The sequence below is a fragment of the Triturus cristatus genome, chromosome 7, assembly GCF_964204655.1.
Source record: "Triturus cristatus chromosome 7, aTriCri1.1, whole genome shotgun sequence".
In the NCBI taxonomy this organism is placed as follows: domain Eukaryota; kingdom Metazoa; phylum Chordata; class Amphibia; order Caudata; family Salamandridae; genus Triturus; species Triturus cristatus.
In genome coordinates, this window is record NC_140590.1 from 854,657,671 (window position 1) to 854,675,842 (window position 18,172).

An 18,172-nucleotide genomic window follows, 5' to 3' on the forward strand; every position below is an offset into this window, starting at 1 on the left:
CTGTGATTATGCCTGGCACAAGCTATTGGACGGTAATTACCCCTGGGCACTTCGTAACCAAGAGGTAACGGTCAGGGACCAATTCTACCCACTTTGGGCATTTTCAAGATGGCGAAAGTCTCTAGCCACACTAAACATGCGCTATGCGGGCTGGGGTGGTGGAGAGTGTATCAATCAGGTCGAGCTATTAATAGCACCTACTAGTCCCATCTAGTGAGTGAACTTGGGCTGGAAAGGAACAGACATAAAGCCTCTTGGATCTCCATCTTCTGTAGGTCCCAACTCCATCTTGGGCCATGGTAGTCACCATATTCCTCAGCTTAAACAATTGACACCGCCATACTCCCTGATTAATGCAGAATCATTTTCATGCCTGCCTCTCAACGCAGGTGTCGCCAGACCATATCTTTCTAAAAACTGTGATAGTGTCAAATTCTTTGATTAATGACATAGATACAATATCTAAGGAGACATTCGTCTGGGTCAAATGTCTTTTTGAGCATCATGCAAAGTTTACTAAGAACACATACAGACATAACAAAAATAATGTAGTCTGAATTGACGTCTGTTAGCCTTATATGTCCATAAAGAGGCGTCTGAAATGCATACCTTAATGCACATAATCTGTCAGACATTCCTAAACTTATGTCAGAAATTCCAATCCCTGATAAGATTCAGGATATAAGGACTGTCACTTGCCCACTTGTCAGGAGATGTCCTTTGCCCAGATTATCACCCGAGATTCTGCCAGAGACTGTCTCGCCTACTGCCCGTGCACTTCACACTTCGCGGATGATACATCTCGCCTGAAACCAATAAAGACGCATCCCGGAGGTAGGTACTGACTGGCTGCTATTGCAGTGCTTGTTTGCCCTTCATGGGGAACGCTGTCTTCACGCCTCTGCTAATAAAGACAACCTTTGCTGACAACAAGGTATGCTGCGTGCCTTTTCCCCTAAGAAACTCTAGACTGCAAGTTGCTCTGCCTTTCATCCTCTCAAAGTACAGCGCATAGTAGTAGGCATTGGGTTCTTGATAACATTTTAAATGACATTTTACCAATGCTGGATATGTTCATCTTGTTCTCTTTACTTATAATGTGTTTAGTTGCTATTTTTGTAATCTCTGTAGTTGTTTTAGATGTACTGAGAAACAGATTGTTGCTCTAGTAATAAATGCTTATAACGTAAAAGTTTTCATAACGAACTTAGGTTTGTTTGTTTTCACAGTGCCCCTAATCTCCTTTATGGGATTGTTAGTAATCTAAAAGCAATACCGCTATATCAATTACACATTGAATAGTGTTTGCGTGGCTACAATAACTTGTCTTTCACATTCATCGTGGCGTATTGAACCAAATTCACCCATGTCACTAATGGGTGTGAAAGCGTCCCCCTGTAGAGTTATACCAAAGTCGTAACTTTCGCAACACAACAAGTTGTATGTTTTTTAATCTGAATGGGACTATCATTTTTCTAGTTCGGATCATATGGTGAAACTATTTTTATTGTAAAATTCTCCCTCCCTCCAGTGTGGGTTATGAACGTGTAGCAAAATATTCTCATAGCTTATAGGGTCGTGCAGTGTTATAAAATCTCTGCTTGTCCAAAGGAAGGAATGCTTCATAAATCTACTTGCCCTATATAGAAATCCACGCAAAGATATATTTGATCCCATGCAGTGAGACGACTAATTTATGGCACTCAGTTTCTTAAAATCTTAATATAGAAAAACCCACATTATATTTGCGATCCAATGCCTAGGTTGCCAACTAAGGATCAGTGAAACCGCTCAGTCTTACCTTCCCTACTTAACCATATTGTGTAATTGTTTGGGCAGATTATTTCTTCTAAGTGTGCCTTAGTTTCCTCATTTGCCATAAGTGAGAAAATGTAGATAAATTACTGTTTTTCATTTTATACCTAGATGAACTCTGCAAGGTCTTGTCAGAGTCAAACTGTTATCGACCTGAATCTCAAAGTTATTTACCCATGTAAGTTTTCCTTGCTCAAGCAAAGTTAGATTTGCACTGACAAAAACATTTACACACATGAAGATTTTCTTGTGCAAAAATCTCCTCCTGGACTAGAAGCAAATGGGAAATGGTAGATTCCAAGCTGGAAGGCCCTGTGTGTTTGTGCATAGCCACAAGCTTACATGTTAAATGCCATTACCCAACTAATTCCCAGCCCATTCCCACCCTGAAGGGCGAGACACCGGCATTTAAACCCTGTCGAGGCCAGACACTGTCATTTAAACGCTATTCAGACCAGATACAATATAATTTCGGTACAAAGCCTTATATCACTTTTTAATTCTCCGCCTGATCAATTTGTTTGTCAGGACTTATTTACATTTTTAAAGAGCTTTATGTGTTCTCAGTAGAGGACTAAATCGAATACAAACTTGAATCTACTTCCACAAGGTAGGAATAAAATGTTTTTCAGGCGTGGAAAGAGATGACTCCTTTAAATGTTTCCAAATAAATGTTTTGAAAAGTTAATTTGCATTTCCTATCCAGGGTTGTGCATGTACAACTAAATGTCTATATATTTGGCCCTGCACAAAAGGTTGAGAGGAGTATGGTTTCCAGGCTTACTGTTGTCAAATCCCAAAGTCTGACTCCATTTTGAGGAACGTTACGTTAGCCTGTCTACCTTTGTCTTAAATTCAGCTCATCATTTTTTTTTTTGCAGTAGTCGTGGAAGTGTAATTTCATCTAAACAGTGACATTTTTATAACATCTGGTGTCACAAATCTGCACAAGCTACTCCATATCCATATTTCAAGGTTTAACAGTAGATGTATAAGGTAAACATTTAGTCCAAGTTGAGGTATTTTCATCTTGCTGGTGTAGACCTATTAAATCTTGAATGATTGAAAAGTCCCCACTAGATTTTGCAATAGAGGCTCAAAGTCTGTGGTCAATCCTATATACATTCCTTGATTTTACTTTTGAAAGAGAGAGTCCCTTTGCACCAGTTTATTGCAAGAAGTCCCGCCAGAATGTCGGAATATTCACTCTGATGCTAAGAGTCGATCCAGCGATGAGAGTAGCTGAGCCCAGTGTGTTTTCTTCCAACGTAGCATTTCTCTCCCAGCTGAAGTCTGATAACCACAGCTGATCTGCTGGGAACAGGTATGCAGTGCATTGGGCCTCACAAAACTCTAGAGGAAAGCTGGCTATTCCATTCCCTCTTGGTTTAGAGCATAGGTGTAGCTTTAGGGTTATTAAGCTGCTCGGAAAATTCTAAATATGTTAGAACTGTCATTATATTTTCGCTGCTAGTAACATGCATAAGAGCTGTTTTAATTATATTCGGTGTGGTTTTACTCATGTGCTAAGCACCACAAATAAAACTGATGACATAAAATGCTTTTATATATATATATAGTGTATTTTCTTATTTCAGTGCTTGAGTATGCTATTCTAAGAACAAAATTGGGGTGAATTAACAATTTATCCTTGAACCCTTTTATAGACTGTTGGTAACCCAGAAAGCACTGTCATCAAACCAGCAGGGATGCTCGGTGGGTTGTATGGGGTTACAATAACCAGAACGTACTCTCTCAAACGATGATACTTTTAACTCTGTTCCTGCACCAGTGGGTTGGTAATCCAAACCTTGTAGGCCTGGGCACTAGGTCCCAGGATATGCAACATTACCTCTGCAAACTCTTGTGAATTTTTGTAAGTCATAAATTGGTATAAGTGTAAAGTCCGAGAACTGTGGATGCCCTTTTGTGACTTTGTTTTTAAATTTAAAGAATGGGTCTCCTAATTAATCTTTTATATGTTGTCCATAAAACTGCACTTAATGGTTTGTACACTAATGCTCAACTATTATGTCTTAATGTACCAGCCTGCACTCTGGGTGGAGATTCTGGCCCGGAGGTGGAGATTCTGGCCCGGAGGTGGAGATTCCGGCCCGGTGTCAGAGATTTTGGCCGGTGGCGGAATCTCCACCTCCGGGCCGGAATCACCACCATCGGGCCGGAATCTCCACCACTGGGCCAGAATCCCCAGCCCGAGTGCGGACATAAAGTTTGTATGAGTAAGTGCATTCAGTGAATACCAAAATTAGTAAGTACCTTCTGTGAATAACAAAATGAGTAAGTGCCTTCTGTGAATACCAAAATGGTAGTAAGTTTAGGATTTGTAGTAAGTTACTTCTGTGAATAAGTGTCCAATTGTTCTTTAAAGAGGCTGATTTCAACCACATTGACAACTGGTTTAATTTGCTGATCTGTGACCACCTTGAATTTGTTTGGGTGTCTGCTCCATTGTTTCTATTTCCAAAGTGCGTGCCAGATGGGCCTGGGGCTATGCACGGTTGTAAGCCGCCTTTCTTCCTTTGTATTTTCATATAGTTTGACTATTGGAGCATTGAGGGTGTGACCAGATGTTTCTCTTTATTGGACTAAGACTTCTTGTTACTAACCATACTTTGCTGCAGGGGTAGGTTGCAACATAAGCGTGAAGTTCCATCTGCACTCGTGTAACAGTAGGTGTTTTAACAGTCGGCACTTCTTGATGTTTCAAGACAATTAGAGCCTAGTGGTGGTTTGTCACCTGCTTGAATCCTAACAGTGCTGATGGCATAGAAGCTTGAGGCAACATCAAAGTTGTACATGTCTCTTTTTGTTTAGGCCCTCCTTGGAATTCATATAATCTTGGAGCTTGAGATGATCCAAAAAGGTTTGAGAAGGTTTTCTTTCACTATAAAATATTTGTCATAGGGAGCCGTTTACAGTTCTAGCTCAATGGACAGATATGCAAGGGTTTCTGAATTGTTGTTTTTTCGTGGCATTTTTCTATGTTGCTTGATGATCTAATAGTCAACGTTTGCTCCAGGTTCAGACAATCACCTTTGGTTGTTTTTACATCTTTGGTGACACAGTGGGTGTGCAAGGCATCACTGTTGAGTGAAGGCATGTACCTGGCTGTGAGTAGGGGCTAGAGGTGATAAAAACAAGATCGACTCATTAGCTCAACTCTTAATTTTTGTTTTGCTGAAACTAGCTTTCATCGACCATTGTTCTACCTGACCAATTGAGGATAAGCCACATTTAGGAGTACTTCGACTTCTTTTGATTTTGGTTTACGATTATCTGCCCATATTTGTCAGTTTCAGACCCTGCAAGTGGGCAGAATCACATTAAAGTTCTGCCTCAAGACTGGCTTCATTGTCAAGTAATGCTTTGTGTAATCGTCTTTAGATTTCTGTACAAGGATTTTTCATCAACCTTTGAGTTACGCTTGGAATCTTGCCTCCATTCTACCATGAGTTCAGGGTCTTGTAGCAATTTATGGTTAAGATGAGTAGCAATGTTATACTTGTTGCTGTTGGTACCTCTGATTGAATGTTTCTACTATACTGCGGTCTTTTTACCTTCATGGCGAATTGAGGGCTTCCTACATGCGTCAGTACTCCAATTCACCTCTATAGTCTCTTTCATTAGTGTCTCTTCTAGAATAATGCGGTCTTTGGTTTGGGAATGTTGTTTCCAAAACTTTGCTGACTCTACTGTGTACGAAATGATCCAGTGTTAAGTATTTTGTAGTTGTTTATTTGTGTTGATATACTTTGGATGATTGGTTGAGTTCTCAAAGAGGGAGGATGAAGTGTTTACTTTATTATATACTCTCTAGACTTCTAGTAGACAGCCTTGCTTCTTCTGGTCAGTGAAGGTCTGTGCCATTCAGTGTGGATTGTTGGAGATGCTTAGGGCTACAGGTGGACAACTATAGTATGGCCAGGGTGCTGATGGAATGGTCCTTCATAGCTAGTGTTGGGGGAAGCTAGTCAGAAATCGTAGAACAGTCCAGCCTGAGGAAAGTGCAAAGTCAAATAAGAAAACCACAGGACTGTCGATGATGCTGAGGAGACGTGTGCTGAGGCAGCCTTCTGATGTCCTTATTGAATGTGTAAAAGTTTAAAAATAGTAAAGGGTTGGAGACTGGTTGGTTAATTGTTTCTTAAAAATGATTGTGCTGTTAAATATGATGCTCTAATGTTTAGGAACATTTAGAAGCAGGTAAAGTGCCTCGAAATGTATTCTATTCCAAGATAATGATAATTCGGTCTAGAGCTGTTGGCAGTAACAAGGAATTCCTTACTCTCCAAGTCTGTTCTGGATCACAATCCACATTCTCAAATTGAAATAGCATATCATTGCACTCTAAGCAGTAAGGAGATTGTTGTTACTTGAATAAAAACATTTCTCTGAAAAAGAACCTCTATCAGAGAATTAGCAATTGGCAAACTAGGGAGCAGAAAGTACAGAATGATGATGCCTTGCAATGTTTGTGTACCACAGATGCCAAAACGTAAACGGATAAAAAAAATAATCATATAAGCCTTTCTTTCTTAGATATGTGATATTGCAATAAACTGGGCAGGCGGCCTGCACCACGCTAAGAAATTTGAGGTATGTTCAAAATTATATTACATTTAATATGTAAAACATTCTATTTTTCAGCAACTTTGTTATTGCTTAATAGTAACTTATTTTTTCCCTCCCCACCCACTCAAAATCTGCAGGCATCGGGATTTTGCTATGTCAACGACATAGTTATCGGCATCCTGGAGTTACTCAAGTAAGATTTGTTCTCTAAAATATTTTCCTTTGAATGATGGTTGCAGCTTTTTTTAATTGTTGACCAAACGGTGCATTTTCAACACCAATGTGAACCATTGTAGAACTGTTCAATAACAGGAGAAGCATGCATTGTATTCTCAACATTCTGCATTAGCATTCATGCATACATCTGTCACAGCGCATGTTGGTGGGGTGTGGTGCTTTGATCTTTTATGCAGATTTGAATGAATCTGCAAAGCAATTTCAAGACTTGTGCTTATGTTTCTTCCTCTTAGTATTTTTTTCAAGTAATGAACAGTATAACATAACGTGCTGGATCCCAGAACACATTTATTCTAATATATAATTCTGTTTTGAAACCAAATTTAAAGAGTAGACGTGTACCTAAAGGGCAATGTTTGTGCAGGATCCACTCAAAATCATGGGTTAGATCCACACCAACAACAAGTTCATTCAGCCTATTGAAAGAAAGTAGGATTGCCTACTCTGAAGGCAAAGTATTTCTGTTTCCAGAAAAATCCGTCCACCCGAAACCTGGGCAAACCAACCCATCTGCAGCCTGTCAGCTCCTTGATGGTGGTAATTCAACAGTTCATTTTCTGAATTTATGGAGAATAACAAAAGCGGTTTCGCTTTTCATTGTGAATTGTTAAACAATGTAGATATTGTCATTTTGGTGAAAGGCTTACCTTTTAAATTCTCGCCCCAACATTCCACCCTTGGCGCAGAGAACCTACCTCCTGCACAAGATGGTGTGCTAATTTCAGTTGTTAATGTAGAAATAGGGATTCAAAATTCTCAACAAAGAGGAGAACTAAACAATCTAAATCTGCTGCTTATTATGAACACAATTGAACCAATAAGAGAAAAATCAGATTTTTTTTATTCAGAATACAGAAAAACTACACAAAGGAGGGTAGACCCATCTCTCTTAAATCCCATCTTTTCACAAGGCTAGATGTTGCCCTTTTTATATCTCGAGTGAGTGTGCTATTTACCTCCAGGTAAGTCAGTGCAATTGCCACATTTCTTAGATTTATTTTTGGGTCCTCACCCAGTGGTCCCACCTGTGGCCTGCTTCCTCATCGGACCCACATCACCTAGTGTGAGTGGACTGTACGGGTTTGTAAGCAGAGCACTTTAAAGGGGCAAAACAAGGGATTGTGGGTGAGTTCAAACTGCCTCAAAGATCCTAACATTACTGTTGAATGGGCAAGGTCTAAAAACAGTGGAATGTCACAAGGATATAATAGTCCTTGACATCAAAAGATCGACATGTTTCACCCATATAACCGCCCTGATGGTCATTTGGTTTTCTTCAGGACCAATTCTTCTAGGCTGAATCTCTGCATGGCGTGGTTGTTCTTTACAACCTATCTAGATGCATTTGTATAAGTCAAAATGCAGGGTTGCAGGGATGCAAGTAGGTATTCTCACAGGCTAAGTCCCTTGAAGAATGACTACAGGGACCGTCCACCTGCAAAACGTATGATGCCTAATTAGTATATAGGCCATCCAATACCATATCGAGGAAAGAGTCCTAAGTATGGGCTGTATAGTTGCGTGCATGCTTTCCTAAACGTATAAAATGCATCCGAATAAGTTGTAAAGAACAACCACACCATGCAGATAGTGCTGCCGATATTTCTTTCTTATTTCAGGTACTGCCATTTTAACATTAGTAATTCTCCATGTAAGAGATCAAGGTAATTCGTTCCACCTTTTAAACAGCTGAGATGACATTGTATAGTGTATCATAATTTTCTTTCAAGAAGACTCCTGCGTTATTAGTGGTACTCCCAGATATTTAGTACTCTTTATGACTCATCATTTGGTTTGTTCCCCCTAGGAGTATTGTGTGTTATATTTTGCTTTGTTATAATAGTAGCAGCAAATTTTAGGAAAGATTGTATAGCTCCCCCAAATCTTGAGCTTGTAATGCAACATCATCCGCATATATTGTGATATTTGCACGGTGGCATGGGCCCTTGACTTGTGGAATTTCTGTAGCCCAGTTCCTTATGAAGGGTTCCATGTGGATGGCATAGAGAAAGGAAAACGATGGACATCTCTGCCCTGTCCCTTTACTTCTTGGTATACACATGCTGAAACAGTAATGCTGATTAGCATTTTGGTGCAACGGTCCTTGTGGACAGTTTGAACCCAAAAATATTTGACAATGTTGATTCTGCGTATTGCCTCTAACAGATACTGGGCAGGGTGGTGTCTATAGACGTAGATGATGCATATGAACTTTTAAAGAAACCTAAAATAATTCTGCTCCAAAGTGTTTGTCACCAGTTCTAGGTCATGCAGTTTGGCTTGAAATCCGCTCCCTGGACCTTCTCCAAAAGCATTGTGTTGGTCGTGGATGTTTATAAGTATATATCTAAACAACTTGCTGATCAAGATCCTTTTCCGCTCGAGAAACTTGCAAGAATTTCAGACTATGGGGTATGTTATTCACTTTGTGGCGCTAGATAAAATCAGACTGGTGATCAGCAAATTTAAACTTGGACCCGTCTTCAGCGAATAGGGCTGAAGAAATTAATAGGTATCTTGCTTCGGTTCAGAACTAGATTTCTTGCAACTTCCTTGAATTAAATGGGAATAAAACCGAGATTTTCTTGGTAGGTAATAATCTGGAGAGGTTGCTTGATTCTGAGTGGCCCACCTCCTAAGCAAAGCTTCAAGTGTTCGCATGGAAGTTTAAATCAAGTGATGTCCTTCTGCACTGTGTTATCTTTAGAAACCCCGAGAAATGCAGTGACATCAGCCTATTTTTTCCACCTCCGTGTTGAACAATATTTTATTCCACAACAGTTTAGTGCTCTAGTTGTAGCAGCCTGAATAATGACCAGGGTAGACTAATGCAGCCTACGTTTACCTGTGCTCTCAGAGTATGCAGTCCTTAAGTTTCAGATCTTTCAAAAGTTTGCGGTGAGGCTAGTCTTCAGCCTTAAAAGACAAGATAGTGTGTTACAGGCCAGAATGTCCCTACCTCAATTTCTAGTCCAGCAAAGTGTGACTTCTAAGACGTTATGCCTCATGCATAAAGTATTTTACAGTTTGGACAAATCGCTGTTTATGCATCATCTGAAGGTTCATAAGCCAACAAGTGCTCTGTGCAGCAGCAAGCAGTTACACTTCTCCACACCCCACTGTAAGGAAGTCTAGAACAGGTGAGTGATCTTTTTCCTGGCTTAGTCCCAAACTTTGGAATGACCTCCCAAAAAAGGACCAAATCTATCACTGGGCATGCCGTATTTAGGAAAGTACTTAAAAAAATATTTTCTAATAACTTATCTTCTGTCTCGCTTCAGTCCTTCGTTGTTGTTGTTCCTAATGCCAAGATGTCTTTTTGGACATCTTGCACTTAAAAGATTCTTCAGCACAACAGTGTCTCTAAAGTATCCCTTGGAGAACAGACTATCATTTATTATCATTAACTGCCAGCAGCTGCTGGCCTTTCTTTAACCCATAGTCAAGCATGTTGTCTCCATCGTCTCATGCTTTTTCATAGTGCCGAACACCAGACTTAACAATAAAGACATCCTTCAATACCAAATAGCACATTAAGAGGGAACTGTGGTCACTAATAAACAATGGCCCAGATAGCTCTGCAACATTTCACCTTTTTGGTTCAAGACCTCCTGCTGGCTGAAGTGCCTTTCTGATGACTCTTTATTCGTAGTTATTTGTTGCATATTTCTCTGTGCGTAGTGCACATGAGTGACTTGCCAGTCCAGGGAAAATGGAGGACTATTAAAATGTCCTACCGCAATAACTTGTTGAAATTATGATTCGATTAAAGGTCATTACATTAGAGTTCACTTTGATCAAACAGACAAAGATGTATTACCTCAACGAACACGGAAGAACAAGGTCAAGAAAACTCTTGAGATCTAGGCTTTCACATACAGGGGGTGGATTCTTTTTTTATTTAAATACTTTTTTGGCATTTTATTATACATGTTAACAATATTAGTATTATTGTTATCGAATAATATTTTGTGCATACAATAGACGATAAAAACATACTATTCAGTGGTGCAACAATAAACACTCAGTATCCTGTCCCTGGGTGTTCCCGATAGTATCATATAGTATGACGTATACTCTGTTCCTTTTTACCCCTGAAGTCACTCGCTGTCTTCCGACATCTGCACCTCCGGTGGGGGCTCACAGATGTCGCCACGGAACCTGTTCCAGTTTCCCCATATCCAGGCCCATTTTTTGGGGCAACCCTGATGGATGAAGACCGATCTCTCTGTGATCATCGTGGCATCCATATCACAGCACCATTGTCTGTGTCGGGGCCAGTCCTGAGCCCCAGCGCTGCGCTATATTATGATTTGCCAACTCTATTCCCAGTGTCACCCAGTCTTAAGCTGCGTGGTTCAGATCAGTAGGTTCCCAAATGTTGAGCAAACATCTCTTTGGTTCAGGTGGAACCTGCACCCTGGTGACCTGTGATAGAGTACGCAGCACTGCCTCCCAAAAGTGAGTAATTACCGGGCAGTCCCAGATTGTGTGCCAAAAGGTGCAGATTGCACCGCATTGTATGAGGCAGAGTGAAGTGTTTGTCCTACCTAGTTTGTAGCAGGATGCGCGTATAATGGATGCGATGTAGGACTTTCAGTTGTACTAGTTTTAATGTGGAAGGTATCGCCACTTCCCTTGGGGATGCTAGGGCTGCCTGCCAGTCCTCCTCATCTAGGTCGCTCATGTCTGTTTCCCACTGCTCCTTTAGGGCTGTCAGGGGGTCAGGCTGACTATTAATTATTTTTTTGTATGTCCGGGAGATAGTCTTCTCACGGACCACCTAAGTAAGAAAGCTGTCTTCTAATGGTGAGGCCTCCGGGAGTTTCGTTGCTGTTGGAATCGCTGCCTTGAGTGTGTGTCTAACCTGCGCATATCTATAGGTTTCCATCTGTGCTAGTTTGTAGGTGGCTTGCAGTTGTACAAATGGGATAACTTCGCCTTTTTTTCCATACGTCTCCCACTCTGGAGATGCCTATTAAGTCCCATTTCTGAAACCCCTTAGTGTTGCGCAATTTCCCTAACTCTCGGGTGTCCCATAGTGGTGTTGCCTGCGTGATGGTTCCCTCCCACCCCAATGCGCTCTGCACCGCATGCCAAATTTGTAGTGTGTTGGCCGTGGGGCCTGTGTAGGTCATCTTTCAAGATCTGTTATACAGTGCCTCCATGATCCCTTCTTTTTCGTGTAGATGCCTGTCCATACGATATGCTGGGTCCTCCTGTGGTGCAGGTAGCCACTGGTTTATCACAATGAGCTGGGACGTCCGGTAATACATTTGTAAATGTGGGAGAGCTATACCTCCGTCATACCAGCTTTGTACTAATTTCTTCATGGCAATACAGGCAGCTCTTCCATCCCATAACAATTTAGTTACCTCCGAACTTATCATCGTGAAATAGGATGGGGGGGATCTGAAAGGGAGTATTCTGTAAAATATATAAGAATTTAGGCAGTGCCATCATTTTGAAGAGGGCTGCTCTTCCTAGTAACTTAAGTGGTAGTGAACGCCAATGTTTGACATTCTGGCGGAATCGCGTCCGGGGTTTCATAAGATTTTCTTCCGTGAAAAGTGCTATTTGAGGGGTAACGTATATGCCCAGGTACCTGAATCCCCGTTCCGCAATTTGAATTTCACAATTGCAGGGCAGTCTAGGCGGAGGGCGTGCAGCACATACAAAAGTGAATTCGACCAATTGATTGTATAACCTGAGGCCCTGCCGTAAGATGTACAGATGTCTAATAGGCAGTTGATGGACCGTGATGGGGACGTCAAGTAAAGCAGCACATCGTCAGCATATAATGATATGCGATCCTCCCATCCCATTGTCCACCTCAGTCCCCGGACTACTGGGTCCTGACGTACCCAAGCCGCAAGTGGTTCTAACACTATTGCAAATAAAAGTTGGGAAAGTGGGCACCCCTGTCTCGTTCCTTTCTCAAGGGGGAAATCCGCCAAAATTCAGCCGTTGGCCACCACCTGCGCCAAAGGTTTATTGTACAATAAGCGTATCCAGTTGCAGAAGTTGGGCCCGAAGCCTAGATGTTGAAGAACCGCGAAAAGGAAGGGCCATTCAACCATATCAAATGCCATACGGGCATCCAGGGAAAGAATAACTGCATCTTCCTCTATTGTCGACGCTCGAACCAGGACGCCATGGAGTCTCCGGAGATTCAGGGCTGTATTACGATTAGGCATGAAGCCCGATTGGTCCGGGTGAATTAGTGTTGTGAGGTATTGCTGGAGTCTCATTGCCAGTACTTTAGCTAATATTTTCGCTTCAGCATTTATTAGGGAGATTGGTCTATAGGACCCGCAGTCCAGCGGGTACTTTCCAGGTTTATGAATCGCCACTATGGTCACCAGGCACTGGTCTCTGGGTAATTCCCCCTGCTCTAAACTTGCCTTGAACATGTTGAGTAGGTGTGGCGTGAGTTGGGTCGCCTCTCTTTCATAAAACTCCACCGGAATGCTATTTGGTCCAAGGGTTTTTCCCATGTGTAGTCCACCAATGGCTAAGGCTAGCTCTTCTGAAGATAGCTCAGCCTCAAGCGCCAGGGCAGCGTCCTGGGGCAGTGTGGGCATGCGAATGTCTCACAGAAAGGCTATATTCTCATCAATTGTATTGCTAGCTTTGGGTGTGTATATCGTGTCATAATGCAAGGCTTAAGCGTCCACTATCTGCTGGGGGTCTGAGGTCTCAGTCCCATTTTCTAATCGGAGTTGGGCTATCCACCGGTTTGCTCGGTCCTTTTTATCCAACCAAGCGAGAAGCTTGCCACTTTTGTCGCCCAGTTCATAAATCTTATGTTTTACGGCTGTGAGTTTGGTCTTCGCCTCATCTCGGGCATACGTTGTGTATTCTTGCTGTGCCAGGTGTAGTGTATGTGACGTTTCTTTGTTAATGTCTAGTGCATAATCTGCCTCTGCCTCGGCTACTCCCTGTTCTAACGTGTCCATATGATGCCTCTGCAACTTCTTGGGCCCAGCGACTAGTGAGATTGCATGGCTTTGCAGGACTGTTTTGTATGCCTCCCATAGAGTTAGAGGCGAGGATACCGAGTGAGTGTTTTCGGCGCAATAGTGTTTTGTAGCTGTACGCAACCCCTTGTCTATTTTGAGGTGTTTGAGATATCCTGGGTACAGTGGGAACAGTCGTCGTCTGGTTATCGTAGGGGACATAAATGTAATAAATAATGGCAAGTGGTCTGATATCCCTCAGGGCAGGTGTTGATCTCGTAAACCCTTTCTATCCCTGTCTCTATCATGAAAACATAGTCTATTCTAGACAGACTATTGTGTACTCCCAAGTGGTATGTATATTGCCGATCTTGCGGGTGTCTAGCTCTCCGGACGTCAATGAGACCAACTGCGTAGACAAAGTCGGCCAATTTAAGGTTAGCACTTCTAGGGCCTCTAGGGGGTTGTCTATCCATTGATGCGTCCATTGTGGTGTTGAAGTCTCCCGTCATGATTATTTTTCCGTGTGGTAGGGATAGTAAAAATTGTCCAAGTGCTGGAAAGGTGGTTTGGTGTAGTGTTGGTGGGATGTATACTGAGACTAAATTGTATGTCCTACCCTCCCACTGACATATCAGCGCTGCAAAACGACCTTGCTCATCCGTTTTGGATCCAGTCGGTATGAGTGGGAAGCGTTTATTAATCAGAATTCCCACTCCCCTAGACCCGGAGGTAAAGTCAGAGTGTACTGCCATTTTATATCCCCACCTGTCCAGGGCTTTAGTGGCTATGCCCACCAGATGTGATTCTTGTATTAACGCTACCGCCGGACTTTTGCGCTTTTATGTACTGGAGGACTAACCCTCTTTTGATCTGGTCACCTAGTCCGTTCACATTCCAGGATAACACCGTGAAAGGAGGGGGTCAACCTGTAGGGCTCGGGGGAGAGTTATTGACAGTGTCTGGCGGGGGATTTAAAGAAGCCATTTGTGATTGCTAAAGTGTAAGGGTATGAAACTCTTTGTTGCATCCATCTCAGTGCATCGTCGCATATGCCTTTGAACACATTTAACCAAAACCAACATAAAACCATGAACTATCCCATTGTTCCCTCCCTCCTCCCTGCCCGGGGGTCCCCAAACTACCCGCCTCCCCAACTGAGCAGAGTGCTTTTCTCCCCATAGCTAGTACTTGCGTGGGGGGGTGAGAGTCCGACTATGGTCCTCGGAATCCCTCCCTTCCCAAAAGCATATAAGCAGTAACGGTTCACATCATCTCTAAAGGTGCTCAATTCGGAACTGTACAGTCGCTTCATCTCTCATCTTAGTTATTGTACAGGAGTCTTCTGCACCCAAAGTCCCTCCACATCTAGGGGTAGCCAGTCTGTCGATCAATTCCAGGATATTACGACTCTTGGGTGCTAGTCCACTTTCAGTCAGTCCCCTTTTTCGCTGGATTCAGGAGATCTTGATCTGTGCGATTCATGGGGTCGGTGCAGCTGTTGAGTTCTCGGTTTGCCAGACCTCGTCGCCATCCCTCCAGCCAGTCTCGGGTTTCCTCAGGTGTAGTAAAGAACCAGGTTTTCCCTTCCGCTTCTACTCGGAGTTTCACCAGGAAGGGCATTGAATATTTGAGGTCTCTGGTCCGCAGTTCTTTCTGGACCTCCAGGAAACTTTGTCTCTGCTTGGTTACTGCCGCCGTATAGTCTGGCTAGAGTGTGATTGTACAGTTCTCCAGCCGGATTGGTGGGGCTATCCTTGCTGCCTGTAAAATAGCATCTTGGTCGCGAAAGTTGAAGATGCGTGTCAGAATTGGTCTGGGGGGGCCCAGGTCGTGCCCCCCCCCCCCTTTTTTAACCCCTCCCTCTGCTACACGGTGGGCTCTCTCTACTGAGAAGAAGCTAGACAGTCCACGTGGTTGTAGCTGGTTCTTGATGAGGTCCTCCACAAAGAGGTCCAAAGCCCATTTTTGGGCACACCAATAATGCGGACGTTGTTGCGCAGAGAACGACCTTCTTGGCCATCCAGTTTGGCCAGAATAAGTTTGTCAGCTTCTAGATGGCGCACTTGTCGTTGCAGTGTGGCCGTATCTGTGGTGAATGTCGTTGTCGTGGACTCGACTTCAGATAGCCTGTGAGATATCTTGGAGAAATCCGCCCTTATTAGGGAAATATCTGTAGAGATTGTGCCGATAGAGGACTGAACTTGTAGAGCGGCCATAATGTCCACCAGTGTGACTGCTTCAGGGTCGCTAGACACCGGGGCCTCTGCTTGCGCTGCATCAGTGTTGTTTTTCGCCCTGGTCCTTGCTGTAGGCATATTTATCTAATGTTCGAGGCATATGAGCTGCTGCAGTCACATTATTGCATTAGATCGCCGCCTAGTGTTGGATCCGGATGTTGCACGTTGTTGTATCCGGATGTTGCACGTTGTTGTCCTGGAAGAGTCTTCGAAGTATCACGAGATAGGTGACTCCTCCCCTGGACTACAGTGCGCATGGACAGCACCTCCATCGTCAGATTGTTTTTTTTCCGCCATCGGGTTCGGATGTACTTCTGCGACGCCAACTTCGACTCCGAAGAATTCACCTTTAATCATCGAAAATCACAGCAGCTCGACAGAATTGTTTTCCGATCGGTGCCATACAACTTGAAAACTCTTCATTTCTCCTATTTTCCTCGACACAGGCCTCCGGGCCTATCGACGCCACATGGGCCTCGGGCCCATGGAAAGGACCCCTTTCAAAAAATGCCCCCAGTGCAGTGCTAAATACCCACACACAGATCATCACCCTGTGTGCAACAGATGCCTATCTCCGGAGCATAAAGAAGACTGTTCTGCTTGCGCACTCTTCCGTTCGAAAAAGACAATCCGGAACCGGAGAGCCTAGCGCCAAGCAATGCATCGACAGGCAGCAGCACCGGCACCGGAAAATATCTTCGATCCCTCAGATGCAGAGGACTCCGGCGATCTGCAACTCGTCACAGTCGAAGAATCGGACTCAGATGACCCAATTCCAGCGGGGCAGCATGTGAGTACCGTAGCCCCTGTCCCAATCATCCCACATAAGGCTCCGGTCAAGACATCGCCACAAGGCCTTCGTCAAGATCGAAAAACCCCTTCGAAAGCTCCGGCCCGGCTCCGAAGAAAATACAAAAGCCTTCCGGCGGCTCGGGACCGAGCAAGCCACATTCCCCGACACCGAAAATGCCTTCGGCGCCGAGAAACACATACGGCACCGACCCCGGCACCGGCATCGGCACCGAGAGACTCAACGGTTCCCAAAGACGTCGAACCGAAGAAAACTCTCGAGTCAAACTCTCGACCCCAACAAAAAGGTCGACCCGAAAAGGTTACTCGACCCGAAAAGGACTAACGACTCCAAAAAGGTCACCGAACCTAAAAAATAGATCGAACCCAAGAAAACGGTCGATCCAAAGAAACACGTCGAGGTCCATAAAGCTCCCGAACCGAACAAACACAAGGTTCCCGAGCCTAGTCCTTCGAAGCCGAAGCCTACAAAACCTTCGACTCCCACAAAGAAAAAGCACAAATCCTCGGTGCCGAAACCATCAAATGCAGAGGAGGAGCTGTTTTATCCGGATCCTTTCGATCCAAAACAGGGGAAAATCACCATTGACCCTAAAACAGGTCATGTGGTCCTTCACAAGACGAAAATTCCACCTCCTCTACCCTCTCCTATTCCTCTTAAAAGGAAAGACATTGCCACTTCTCCTATCAGACCCACTACTCCTCCTCCTCCTCCTCTCTCTCCTGCTATACCTTATATACCATACACGCCTCCCATGCCTCCACAACCTCATGTGGACACAGATGATGATATGCCTAATGATCCACAGGACCCTTTTACAGATCCTGATGACCTAAATCAAAACCCAGACACATGGGGAGACCCATATTGTCCAGACAATAACCAACCCTTATTAGACCCCACACCATATCCTTCAAAACCATCCCCTCCTGATGACACCATTGCATTCCATCAGCTGGTAGATAGGGCCGCTACCTTCCATGGAGTACATATGCATGCTGACCCTATGGAAGAAGATTTCCTACTGGATACCTTCCCAACCACAGAAAGAAGTGTACACACCCTACCAATGCTCAAAGGCGTTGTAAAACACGCAACAGAAATATTCAAAGATCCAATTCGGACTAGAATACTCAACCCTAGGGTAGACAAAAAATATAGAGCAGCAGCTTCTGACCCTACATACATTAAAGGGCAATTACCACTTGATTCTCTAGTAGTGGCTAATGCTCGAAAAAGAGCTAACTCGCAAACCACTGATGATGCTGCACCACCAGAAAAGGACTCAAAACTACTAGAGGCCGCGGGCAAAAGGGTAGCTGCACAAGCAGCTAACACCTGGAGAATAGCTAACACGCAGGCATTGTTAGCAAGATATGACAGGGCACACTATGACAAATTAGAAGAGCTACTACAACATCTCCCTGACCCATATAAACAACAGGCAGATGACCTTATACAAGAAGGAAAGCTGATCACTAATGCTTCCATTAAGTGTGCTCTAGATGCAGCTGATA

At 43.5% G+C, this 18,172-nt stretch overlaps 1 protein-coding gene across 1 annotated transcript in view; it reads left to right on the top strand.

The window, feature by feature from the left end:
* Nucleotides 1-18,172, top strand: part of HDAC3 (histone deacetylase 3) — a 224,083-nt gene that overhangs the window by 102,591 nt on the left and 103,320 nt on the right. Inside the window, exons 5-6 of the mRNA XM_085617783.1 lie at nucleotides 6,376-6,432; nucleotides 6,546-6,601. Of these exons, the coding sequence (XP_085473909.1) occupies nucleotides 6,376-6,432; nucleotides 6,546-6,601 (113 nt within the window). The remainder of the gene's footprint in view (nucleotides 1-6,375; nucleotides 6,433-6,545; nucleotides 6,602-18,172) is intronic.